The sequence below is a fragment of the Triticum urartu genome, chromosome 5 (assembly GCF_003073215.2).
Source record: "Triticum urartu cultivar G1812 chromosome 5, Tu2.1, whole genome shotgun sequence".
In the NCBI taxonomy this organism is placed as follows: domain Eukaryota; kingdom Viridiplantae; phylum Streptophyta; class Magnoliopsida; order Poales; family Poaceae; genus Triticum; species Triticum urartu.
The window spans coordinates 336958095-336971651 of record NC_053026.1 but is presented as its reverse complement, the minus strand read 5'-3'; the positions used below and the strand labels follow the sequence as shown (position 1 = coordinate 336971651).

The following is a 13557-nucleotide window of genomic DNA, read 5'->3' as shown; positions in this document are numbered from 1 at the left end:
AACCTACTTTACCGGATGATCCATGGTTTCGTCGCCATTTTCGTATGTGAAAACCATTGTTTTTGCGCATTGTGGAGGGAGTGGAGGCACACGACGACTACTTCAAGCTCACGAGGGGTTGCTGCAGCCAACTCTCTTTCTCGACCAAGCAGAAGTGCACGACTGCTCCGAGGATGCTTGCACTTGGTACTGCTGCAGATGCCGTTGGTGAGATGGTCAGGATGGGGGAGAGCACATTCCTGAAGACTACTGTCAAGTTTGCCCGCGCCGTGGTGGAGGTGTTTGGACCTGGGTATCTCAGAGAACCAAATGCGCAGGACACCGAGAAGTTGTTGGCTATTGGCAAGGGGGCTTCCAGGAATGTTCGGATCAATTGATTGCATGCATTGGCGATGGAAGAACTTCCCTAAAGGTATGCGAGGAATGTATCAAGGTCGCACCAAAGAGGCCGCCATCATACTAGAAGCGGTGCCATCACATGACTTATGGATTTGGCATGCTTTCTTTGAAATGTCGGGTTCTCACAATGACATCAACGTGCTTCAACGATCTCCGGTGTTTAGGAGGCTTTGCAATGGGAAATCACCGCCATGCAACTACACCGTCAACACCCGAGACTACAACATGGGGTACTATCTTGCCGATGGTATCTATCCGCAGTGGGCGACGTTTGTGAAGACCATATCCGAGCCGCATGGCAATAAACAGAGCCACTTTGCAACAATGCAGGAAGCGGCTAGTAAGGATGTGGAGAGGGCATTTGGTGTGCTTCAGGCTCGTTGTGGAATTGTGTGGGGCGCTGCAATAATATGGGAATCAGAAACTTTGTGGCAGCTGATGACATGTTATATTATTCTGCACAATATGATTGTCGATGGTGTAGCCCAAACCCATGATTTCAAAGCACTTGGAGAACAAGTTGAAATTCTGGAAGATCAAGATATGGCTCAGTTGATGAAATTTCTGTAGATGCATCAGAATCTTCGAGAACAACAGGCGCGCACGTAACTTCAATGATCTTGTGGAGCACATGTGGACCTACAGTGACAACCAAGAAGACAATGCTTGAGTTTTGCATTTAAAATAAATTTTATGTAAACGCTATCTATGCTTGGTACCAACAATTACTATTTACGTGTGACATTGTGTTGCATGATCAACGTGTATGTGTTTGCATGAATTTAAGAGTCCAGATTTAAGATATATGAATGCCCGAAAGAAAATATAAGAGCCTATCTAGATGCACCTGCGAGCGTGTCCGGTCGCGTCCACGGGTGTTTGAGGGACTGGATTTGTGAAATCCGACTATAAACATTCTAAGGGATTTAATTCTCCTCGTCGCTGCCAATCCCCCTAAATTCCTTGTGAACCGAGGCCAGGCCTTATGAGTGTTTGGTTCCTTGGGTACGTATACAAGAGCCTACCAACAACCCTATTTCCTCTTGTTAAAAAAGCACCTATTTCCATGTTTGATCGAATGGAGAACACTTCACTGCCGACAAAATAACAAAGGCACGGGTGCACTAAAATACCAGGATTGATGCAGGTACCTATGGATCCCTCAAGATATAAACCAAGGTGACCGAGTTAAATAAAGTTGCAGAGCCGCAGTGATATCATCCAAATTCTGGATGCCGACAAGGGTCCTTTCCTTGTAATATACTCTCTTCGTAAGAGCAACTTCAATAGAGTGATCCATTTCGTTCGCCTGTATCCGTTTGGATCACCACGGGCAGAAGTAGTGGCCCAACGCGTCGATCCAAATTCAAATCTCATCCGCTTCGCGTCCGCGCGACGCATTTGCGGCCCAAATTTGCGTCCTAAATGCGTTGGCGCGGACGCGGAACGTATGCCACGCGCTCCTTCTCGGTGTCTGTCGTGGCCCCACCTGACGGTCGTCCAACCGCCTGCGGCCACCGGTTTGGATGAAGGCGATGCCGGCCCAGGAGGCGGCGTACCTCGAGATGTGGCGCCAGCGACGGCTGGCCGAGGAGCGTCGTCGCGGTGAGTACGAGGAGATGCTCGAGCGCGACCTCGAGGAGGAGCAACGCGAGGCTGAGGAGGAGGCGCGTCAGGCCGCACAGCCCCCCGCACCGGCACAGCTACCCGTGGCCTACATCGTCGTCGCCTGGAACACGGCGTTCCCTTGTGCCAGCCCTGCACCGAGGCTGAGGATGAGGAGTATGGACCGATGGAGCTTGCCCAAATGATTCAAGATGAGTTCTTCGATTCGTCGGATTCGGATGAAGAAGTGGACATGATTATGCTCATGAGCATGCGAGAGGAAATGGACCGGCAAATGGAGCATATTCTCAATTCAAGGGCTCAATCAAAGGGAGAAGAATGATCAACCGGGACAGGGTGTCCGGAGCAAAGCTACTGCACAAGGACTACTTTGCTCCCAAACCTACTTTCCCGGATGATCCATGGTTTCGTCGCCATTTTCGTATGTGAAAACCATTGTTTTTGCGCATTGTGGAGGGAGTGGAGGCACACGACGACTACTTCAAGCTCACAAGGGGTTGCTGCAGCCAACTCTCTTTCTCGACCAAGCAGAAGTGCACGACTGCTCCGAGGATGCTTGCACTTGGTACTGCTGCAGATGCCGTTGGTGAGATGGTCAGGATGGGGGAGAGCACATGCCTGAAGACTACTGTCAAGTTTGCCCGCGCCGTGGTGGAGGTGTTTGGACCTGGGTATCTCAGAGAACCAAATGTGCAGGACACCGAGAAGTTGTTGGCTATTGGCAAGGGGGCTTCCAGGAATGTTCGGATCAATTGATTGCATGCATTGGCAATGGAAGAAGTTCCCTAAAGGTATGCGAGGAATGTATCAACGTCGCACCAGAGAGGCCACCATCATACTAGAAGCGGTGACATCACATGACTTATGGATTCGGCATGCTTTCTTTGAAATGTCGGGTTCTCACAACGACATCAACGTGCTTCAACGATCTCCGGTGTTCAGGAGGCTTTGCAATGGGAAATCACCGCCATGCAACTACACCGTCAACACCCGAGACTACAACATGGGGTACTATCTTGCCGATGGTATCTATCCTCAGTGGGCGACGTTTGTGAAGACCATATCCGAGCCGCATGGCAATAAACAGAGCCACTTTGCAACAATGCAGGAAGCGGCTAGTAAGGATGTGGAAAGGGCATTTGGTGTGCTTCAGGCTCGTTGTGGAATTGTGCGGGGCGCTGCAATAATGTGGGAATCAGAAACTTTGTGGCAGCTGATGACATGTTATATTATTCTGCACAATATGATTGTCTATGGTGTAGCCCAAACCCATGATTTCAAAGCTCTTGGAGAACAAGTTGAAATTCTGGAAGATCAAGATATGGCCTAGTTGATGAAATTTCTGCAGATGCATCAGAATCTTCGAGAACAGCAGGCGCACATGTAACTATTCAATGATCTTGTGGAGCATATGTGGACCTACAGTGGCAACCAAGAAGACAATGCTTGAGTTTTGCACTTAAAATAAATTTTATGTAAACGCTATCTATGCTTGGTACCAACAATTACTATTTACGTGTGACATTGTGTTGCATGATCAACGTGTATGTATTTGCATGAATTTTAGAGTCCAAATTTAAGATATATGAATGCCCGAAAGAAAATATAAGAGCATGTCTAGATGCACCCCCGAGCGTGTCCGGTCGCGTCCACGAGTGTTTGAGGGACTGGATTTGTCAAATCCGACTATAAATATTCTAAGGGATTTTATTCTCCTCGTCGCTGCCAATCCCCCTAAATTCCTTGTGAACCGAGGCCAGGCCTTATGAGTGTTTGGTTCCTTGGATACGTATACAAGAGCCTACCAACAACCCTATTTCCTCTTGTTAAAAAAAAGCACCTATTGCCATGTTTGATCAAATGGAGAACACTTCACTGCCGACAAAATAACAAAGGCACGGGTGCACTAAAATACCAGGATTGATGCAGGTACCTATGGATCCCTCAAGATATAAACCAAGGCGACCGAGTTAAATAAAGTTGCAGAGCCGTAGTGATATCATCCAAATTCTGGATGCCGACATTGGTCCTTTCCTTGTAATATACTCTCTTCGTAAGAGCAACTTCAATGAAGCAATCCATTTTATCCACCTGTATTTGTTTGGATCAGCACGGGCAAAAGTAGTGGCCCAACGCGTCGATCCAAATTCAAATCTCATCCGTTTCGCGTCCGCGCCGACGCATTTATATCTCAAATTTGCGTCCTAAATGTGTTGGCGCGAACGCGGAACGGACGCCACGCGCTCCTTCTTGGTGTCTGTCGTGGCCCCACCTGACGGTCGTCCAACCGCGTGCGGCCACCGGTTTGGATGAAAGCGATGCCGGCTCAGGAGGCGGCGTACCTCGAGATGTGGCGCCAGCGACGGCTGGCCGAAGAGCGCTGCCGCGGCGAGTACGTGGCCTACATCATCGTCGCCTGGAACACGGCGTTCCCCTGGGCCAGCCCTGCGCCGACGCTTACCGACCTCACCGACCTCACCGGCTTTAATGTTTAATTAAGTTGTTTTATTTTAAATATGCATGTATTGTTTTTTTTCATGACACCGTCAAAGTGGGTCGGGTAAGCGTTAGGCGCATACACCAACCCAAACCTAAAAGCAAATCGTCCGTGTCCGTCTGGCCAACCCAAACGGACAAAAGACAGAGACAAAATGGCTGTCTAATTGGGTCGGCCCGTTGAAGTTAAAGAAATATAAGAGTGTTTAGACCATTGTTTTAGTGATGTAAACACTCTCATATTTGTTTACAGAGGGAGTAATTGAGCTTATTTCTCTAGGGAGGGCTCGACGGTAATTTGGGTGGGATGGAGTGGTTAGATAGATTGGTTCACGGAGCTAGGGATGGCACCATTCATGCCCCTCGACCAGCTTATAACAAGTGACCCCAATCATCACTTTCCCCCACACACAAAGGCACAGTAGAGAAGCTCCAGATTCAGGTTCAGCTTCTCCATAGCAATGGCTGGCACCGGCAGCACCTGGCTCCTGGTGTGTTTCCTCGCCTCTCCAACTCAATTTCCTTGTTTCCTACTCCATCTTCGTTTTCCTCTCCCCTCTTTGGACATGTTTTGCTTCTTCACTTGCTGTATCGATGCGATCTATGCAATTCATATTAGAAGAAATTGGTTTGGGTGATTGGTATTTGGTTGTTCTGAAATCCTTGAGGTGATCTCTTTCTTTGACAAGATTTTCTTGCTTAATTGATCACACAGCTGGAGCAGAAGGGAGCTGGGCCGGGAGCAAGGAGCTCCCACGCGATCACGCTCGTCGGCGGCACGGCCTACTCCTTCGGCGGCGAGTTCACGCCGCGCCTGCCCGTGGACAACACCATGTACGCCTTCGACCTCAAGGCCCAGTCCTGGTCCGCCCTCGACGCGGCCGGCGAGGTGCCCCCGCCGCGCGTCGGCGTCACCATGGCCTCCGTCGGCGCCACGGTGTTCGTCTTCGGCGGCCGCGACAAGGACCACACGGAGCTCAACGAGCTCTACTCCTTCGACACGGCCACCAGCACCTGGACCCTGCTCTCCTCCGGCGACCACGGCCCGCCGCACCGGAGCTACCACTCCATGGTGGCCGACGGCGAGGGGAGCCGCGTGTACGTCTTCGGCGGCTGCGGCAACGCCGGCAGGCTGAACGACCTGTGGGCCTACGACGTCGCCGCCGGGCGCTGGGAGGAGCTGCCTTCGCCGGGGACGGCCTGCCCTCCCCGCGGCGGGCCCGGGCTGGCGTTCGCCGGCGGGAAGGTGTGGGTGGTGTACGGGTTCTCCGGGGACGCGGAGCTCGACGACGTGCACTCCTACGACCCGGCCACCGGCGAGTGGGCCGTGGTCGACACCACCGGCGACAAGCCCACCCCGCGGAGCGTGCTCTGCGCCGCCGGGGTCGGGAAGCACGTGGTGGTGTTCGGCGGCGAGGTGGACCCCAGCGATCTCGGCCACCTCGGCGCCGGCAAATTCTCCGCCGAGGCCTTCGTGCTAAACACCGACACCGGCGCGTGGACCAGGCTGGATGACGCCGGGTCTGGCCACCACCCCGGTCCTCGGGGTTGGTGCGCGTTCTCGGCGGGGGCGCTTGACGGCCGGCGAGGCATGCTTGTCTACGGCGGCAACTCGCCGACGAACGACCGGCTTGGCGACATGTTCCTCTTCACTCCGCTTCTAGCTTGAGCCAGCAGGCCAGCTAGGCGGTGCCCGCAGCTCTGTGTGCAATTGGAATTGTCTGTGACGAACTTGCTGCTGTGTGTCATAGTAGATGATTTGCATCTTGTGTTTACGTTGTGTATGTAATAAATGAAGAATAATATGGAGTACTACTCGTAGTAGTAATGATGAATTGGGTGTTTTACACTGCTCTGCGAACTAAGATCTCATAGCTAATTCTAAATCCAAATGCTAATCTCTACTCTAATGGACGAGTTAATGAATAGTCTCCGCGGTTTAGTTTTTTTCGTCTCTCCTCTCACCACCTCCTCCCACCCTGGGTGGTCCATCGGTTTATTTTTCTCTTCACTCTTTATTACAATCAGAACTTTCCTAACGTATAACAAATCACGGATCTAACTTTCTTAAATTATGCAAATCAATCGATTTTTTTATTGGTTCAATTTGTCTTAGGAAACAAATAACAGATTTTCAGAGAACAAATAATACATTTTAATCTAACTTTCCTAACTTATCTAAATCAATCGATTTCTTTTATCTCTAATCCTAATGAACGAGTTGGTGAATAGTCTCCGCAGTTTATTTTCACTGGGTTTTTTTTTCGTCTCTCCTCCCACCACCCCCTCCCACTCTGGTCCATCGGTTTATTTTTCTCTCCACTCTTTATTACCACCAGAACTTTCCTAACGTATAACAAATCACGGATCTAACTTCCTTAAATTATGCAAATCAATCGATTCCTTTTATTGGTTCAATTTGTCTTAGAAAACAAATAACAGATTTTCAGGAAACAAATAATACATTTTAATCTAACTTTCCTAACTTATCTAAACCAATCAATTTCTCTTATTAGTGAAATTTGTTTTAGGAAACAAATAACAGACACGTCACAACTTTCCTCCCAATAAATAGTTTCTTAACATTTGCAAACTTTCCTAATCAGACACATCACAAACAGGCAGGTACTGAGATCACATTACCAAACAATAAAACCCAATTTGCATAGAAATCAGTCCAAAAACCCTAACTTTCCTAAATTTTTACCTTTCCTTGATAACAACCAATATTTCCTATGTTTTCCACCTATTGAAGGAAATCACCCCTCCATCGATATTAGCATTTTTTGGAATGAGATCTTCGGGTTATGATTTTTTTTGCGATTCTTTCCAATTGTGACCTCTCCTTCCACTCCGTCTCCTTCTCGCATAAACACCTCCACCACAGCCAGGTGACACCACCCCAGACCTCTTGCCTCTCCACACCTTCTCTGCCACCTCCTTCTCGCACTCCATTAACAATCCCTCCACCACATTTGTCCACGGCGGTGTCGAGGGCATGGCGCAGCAGCGTACCCGCGGTAGAGCATCGCATAGCAGCAGGAAGCAGGCGAGGCGAGCGGACCACAATGGAGGGCAGAGATGCGGCCGGCGTGGCTGAGGGGGCGGCCGACAGAAGATGGCCACGATTGGAGGCGGTGCGAGGCAGGGGCGCGACAGCGGGGCGAGCGAAGGGATAGGCGGCAGCAGACGGGGCAAGCGCAGCCAGCGAGAGTGTGGCGCGCGGCCAGGGTGTGTGTCGCGCGGGGCACAGTGGTGTGGTGGCTGCGGCGAGCGCGACGGCAGCGGCGGACGCGACCGACGCGGTGTAGCATGGGCATGGGCATGGAGAGGGAGTGGCCCCGCGGGCGCGGAAGAAGAGCGACATGCTCGGGCATGGGCGTGCATAGGAGCGGGCATGTGCCACGGGGTCAATCCGAGGAGCTCGGTGGCTACCCCTGCAATGGCCATGGCGGACGGCGGTTCTCGGCCACGGCGAAATACCTAACGAGAGCAGACGAGAGGGGAAACAGGGGAAAGGCAAGAAGAGATCATGCCGGTGTCAATGGCGCCCTAGGGGAAGACATGGGAGCTCGGGGCGGCGTGGATCGAACGGCAATGTCGCGGTGGCCCAAGCTTGAGGAAGACGGCATCGATGTCGATGCGGTGGTGCTGGACTTGATCTAAATATATCGACTAAATAGGCTATGCTGATTGGCAGTAAAGTTGAGCTAGCACCGCTTGATTATGTTACATATAATCGCCAAGATCTCGTCAGGGGCGTCATCTCTTTCATGTGCTTTACTGCATCACATATGTCGTGTCTTGACAGCAAAATTGTAGGAGTAACCGGTCCTGGTTGCACAACCTTTTGAATAAGAATAGGGCCAGGCAGATTAAGGAGTTCGCTGCCGTGAAGAGTTGGATTGCGTGATACCACCAATCAATGGCGGCATTCTTTTGTTTTTTAGGAGGAAACGACAGGAGAGGCTTCTACTGCATTTAATTAACAAAAGATATTAATGTTACATATTTACAAGAGCGGTGCCACTTGTTTGTTGTTTTGCCTCATTTGCTCTCAACGCGTTCCTACCTTCTGTCATGCGATGCCAAAGGCGTTCCAGGAGGCGTTGCGCATGATGGAACGTTGGTGAGTCACATGTGCACCAGGTCATCATGGCCTCCAATAGTACCACATGGTACGTTGAGGTTCACGCATCATTAACAGGTTGAAGATGAAGTTATGTGAGTCATAAATTGGAGTGGCTCGTGATTTTGTATGTTAGCCCTTCCTTGTAGGTGCTTCTCAAGCTGGAGGACAACATATTAGTCAAGACATTAGGGATCCTCATTGATGTTTTATCTCTCGTCTGCACTTATTTTGTTTGCTCCAATTCTATATATTCTCACGAGTAGATGAGGTGTAAGCATGTGCAATGTAGTTCCTTTTTCTACATATGGTGATTGATTTCTTCTTTGCTAACCCAACTAACGAATGGTAATCAATCATCAAATACCAAAACCAAACGTACAAGGCAACAATCAATTCACGTATCACAATCAGATTCTTCTTTAGTACCCAGCTTAACTCATGGATGGTAATCAATCTCCAAACAAAGGAAACAATCACCGTCGTTTACCTCTCGCCAATGTTACGTAGAAATAACGTTGAGAATTTAGATGTATTGTTTGTCATGGAGCTGTGGCTGGCCGATTACATGAAATTAATTTCCTCAGTTGTGGTGGCAAATATAATACACATAATCCATATTGTTATGCACTAGCGCTTGTGCATGTGAAATAGATGGATTATGGTCCCGTACCCAATAAGATGGATATGTGTGTGTTAGAAGAGAGAGAGAGAGAGAGAGAGGGGAGAGGGAGAGACAGTGAGGAAGATGGAAGGAGAGGGTGTGTGTGAGAGTTTGATGGTAAAAAAGATCGTCAATGTCACTTAATATGTATGAGAATATTAAATGTAATATTAACATAATTGATATTGAACTCTTAAAGTTAATGTGCCCCGTTGCAACGCACGGGCGTTCTTCTAGTGTACTTAGAGGCAGAGGACAGAAAGAAATTAAGGTGAGGCGAAGACTTAAGCAAATATTTTTCTTTTATACAAATCGAAAGAGTCGATACACACTACGAACGAATAACCAAATACAGTGAAAATGTAGACATGTTTTAATCGGTTTTGCTATATCTCATGTGCCTGAAGTTTTGCTGAGTTTGACTGGTTGAGGAAAATTTTATTCGCGTCAGTCGCTTTTTCTAGTTCATCCGAGCTTGCCGGAGAAGGGGCATCCCCAATATCTACCTTAGAGCAACGCCATTGCCCAACTATCTATCTTAGGAGCAAGCTATTGCCCCATTATCTATCTTTAGGTGTGGTGGGGTGCAAGGGAATACACCAGAGTTCTTCATTGGTGTGGCATGACTTAGAGGGATGGCTGAGGCGGTGGCCAGCAACAACGGTGGGAGGAGGTTGAGGGGAGGGCACGGGGGGCGAGGGTACGCAGTAGTGCCCGCCGGCCGTGGGTGGTGGAGGTCGGCGGTTAGGGGGGGGCAGGCTGGGGGAGTCGTGAGGAGGAACAAGAAAGGGGGGAAGAAAATGAACAGTGCATGATCTATTTTGGACGGTTTGATGAAGATATGATGGTCCATATAAAAAGTGATGCAATCTTTCTTCAGGTAGTTGACAAATAGAAGCTACCTATTTCAATTGGAAAACAACCTAAAACATATCGGTAAATACAACGAAGCTTTCAATGGCCAGCCGCCGCCAACGCGCTGCAGCTTAGGGTCTGTTTTATGCCTGGAGTGGTCGTGTGCGGTGTTCGTGTGTGTCTCTTCTTCGTGCCTAGGTGCTCGATCGAACCTGGCCACTCGGCGTCTCGACTTTGGACTGGTTCCTGGCCCAACACAGCCGACCCATCAGACCAGCGGCCAACCTCTTTCTGTTTGTAGCATTTTCTGCGAGCAGTACGAATTAGAGATAGCTGAGCTAATCGATGCATAGGTATAGATTTTTTTTGCTCAAAATTAAGGTATCGCAGCCGCCATACCCTGCCCACTAGAGTCCTCCGCCACTGAATGTACTAACGTCAACTCTAGACATTTTGCACCTCTGTCTGCATCGACCGTTCGTGATTGGCATGCACGAATCTCAACGTGGGGCAGTGATATGTCTCCAACGTATCTATAATTTTTGATTGTTCCATGCTATTATATTATCTGTTTGTTTGTTTTATATGCATTAATATGCTATTTTATGTTATTTTGGGGACTAACCTATTAACCTAGAGCCCAGTGCTAGTTTCTGTTTTTTCCTTGTTTTAGAGTTTCGCAGAAAATGAATACCAAGCGGAGTCCAAACGGAATAAAACTTTCGCGATGATTTGTCTTGGACCAGAAGACATCCATAGGACTTGGAGTGCAAGTCAGAGAAGCCAGGAGGCGGCCACAAGGACGGAGGGCGTGCCCAGGGGGGTAGGGCGCGCCCCCCACCCTTGTAGGCCCCTCGTGACTCCACCGACCTATTTCTTCCGCCTATATATTCTCATATATCCCAAAACCAACAGAGAGAGCCACGAAAACACTTTTCCACCGCCGCAACCTTCTGTACCCGTGAGATCCCATCTAGGGGCCTTTTTCGGCGTCCTGTCGGAGGGGGATTCGATCAGGGAGGGCTTCTTCATCAACACCATTGTCCTTCCGATGAAGTGTGAGTAGTTTACCTCAGACCTACGGGTCCATAGCTAGTAGCTAGATGACTTCTTCTCTCTCTCTCTCTCTCTTTGATTCTCAATACCATGTTCTCCTCAACGTTTTTGGAAATCTATTTGATGTAATACTTTTTTGCAGTGTGTTTGCCGAGATCCGATGAATTGTGGATTTATGATCAGCTTATCTATGAATATTATTTTGAATCTCCTCTGAATTCTTATATGCATGATTTGATATCTTTGCAAGTCTCTTTGAACTATCAATTTGGTTTGGCCAACTAGATTGGTTTTTCTTGCAACGGGAGAAGTGCTTAGCTTTGGGTTCAATCTTGCGGTGTCCTTTCCCAGTGACAGCAGGGGCAGCAAGGCACGTATTGTATTGTTGCCATCGAGGATAAAAAGATGGGGTTTTCATCATATTTCTTGAGTTAATTCCTCTACATCATGTCATCTTGCCTAATGTGTTACTCCATTCTTTATGAACTTAATACTCTAGATGCATGCTGGATAGCGGTCGATGTGTGGAGTAATAGTAGTAGATGCATAATCGTTTCTGTCTACTTGACACGGACGTGATGCCTATATTCATGATCATTGCCTTAGATATCGTCATAACTTTGCTCTTTTCTATCAATTGCTCGGCAGTAATTTGTTCACCCAGCGTAATATTTTCTATCTTTAGAGAAGCCTCTAGTGAAACCTATGGCCCCCGGGTCTATTTTCAATCATATAAGTTTCCGATCTACAATTTTAGTTTCTGATTTACTTCCTTTGTGATCTTTTACTTTCCGATCTATAAAGCAAAAATACCAAAAATATTTACTTTACCGTTTATCTATCTCTATTAGATCTCACTTTTGTGAGTAACCGTGAAGGGATTGACAAGCCCTTTCTCGCGTTGGGTGCAAGTTGTTTGATTGTTTGTGCAGGTATTCGGTGACTTGTTTGTTGTCTCCTACTGGATTGATACCTTGGTTCTCAAACTGAGGGAAATACTTACTCTACTTTGCTGCATCACCCTTTCCTCTTCAAGGCAAAAACCAAAGCAATCTCAAGAAGTAGCAGGAAGAATTTCTGGAGCCGTTGTTGGGGAGATTGCTACCTCTTGAGCACTTCGTTGGATTTCCTTGAAGAGGAAAGGATGATGCAGCAAAGTAGCGTAAGTATTTCCCTCAGTTTTTAGAACCAAGATATCAATCCAATAGGAGGCTACACGCGAGTCCCTCGTACCTGCAAAAAACAAATAACTCCTCGCAACCAACGCGATAACGGGTTGTCAATCCCTTCACGGTCACTTATGAGAGTGAGATCTGATAGATATGATAGAATGATATTTTTGGTATTTTTGTGATAAAGATGCAAAGTAAAATAAAAGCAAAGGAAATAACTAAGTATTGGAAGATTAATATGATGAAGATAGACCCGGGGGCCATAGGTTTGACTAGTGGCTTCTCTCAAGAGCACAAGTATTTTACGGTGGGTGAATGAATTATTGTTGAGCAATTGACAGAATTGAGCATAGTTATGAGAATATCTAGGTATGATCATGTATATAGGCATCACATCCGAGACAAGTAGACCGACTCCTGCGTGCATCCACTACTATTACTCCACTCATCGACCGCTATCCAGCATGCATCTAGAGTATTAAGTTCATGAAAACAGAGTAACGCCTTAAGCAAGATGACATGATGTAGAGGGATAAATTCATGCAATATGATAAAACCCCATCTTGTTATCCTCGATGGCAACAATACAATACATGCCTTGCTGCCCCTACTGTCACTGGGAAAGGACACCGCAAGATCGAACCCAAAGCTAAGCACTTCTCCCATTGCAAGAAAGATCAATCTAGTAGGCCAAACCAAACTGATAATTCGAAGAGACTTGCAAAGATAACTAATCATACATAAAAGAATTCAGAGAAGATTCAAATATTGTTCATAGATAATCTTGATCATAAACCCACAATTCATCGGTCTCAATAAACACACCGCAAAAAGAAGATTACATCGAATAGATCTCCACAAGAGAGGGGGAGAACATTGCATTGAGATCCAAAAAGAGAGAAGAAGCCATCTAGCTAATAACTATGGACCCGAAGGTCTGAGGTAAACTACTCACACTTCATCGGAGAGGCTATGGTGTTAATGTAGAAGCCCTCTGTGATGGATGCCCCCTCCGGCGGAGCTCCGGAACAGGCCCCAAGATGGGATCTCGTGGATACAGAAAGTTACGACGGTGGAATTAGGGTTTTGGCTCCATATCTGATCGTTTGGGGGTACGTAGATATATATAGGAGGAAGGAGTACGTCGGTGGAGCAACAGG

The 13557-nt window shown here is 47.8% G+C and overlaps 1 protein-coding gene across 1 annotated transcript; it reads left to right on the top strand.

The window, feature by feature from the left end:
- Window positions 1-4862: 4862 nt before the first annotated feature.
- Window positions 4863-6370, top strand: LOC125508899 (nitrile-specifier protein 5). Its single transcript, XM_048673696.1, has 2 exons — window positions 4863-5012; window positions 5237-6370. Exons 1-2 carry the CDS (start codon window positions 4983-4985, stop codon window positions 6188-6190), a joined length of 984 nt encoding a protein of 327 aa, XP_048529653.1. The 5' UTR covers window positions 4863-4982; the 3' UTR covers window positions 6191-6370.
- Window positions 6371-13557: the final 7187 nt, after the last annotated feature.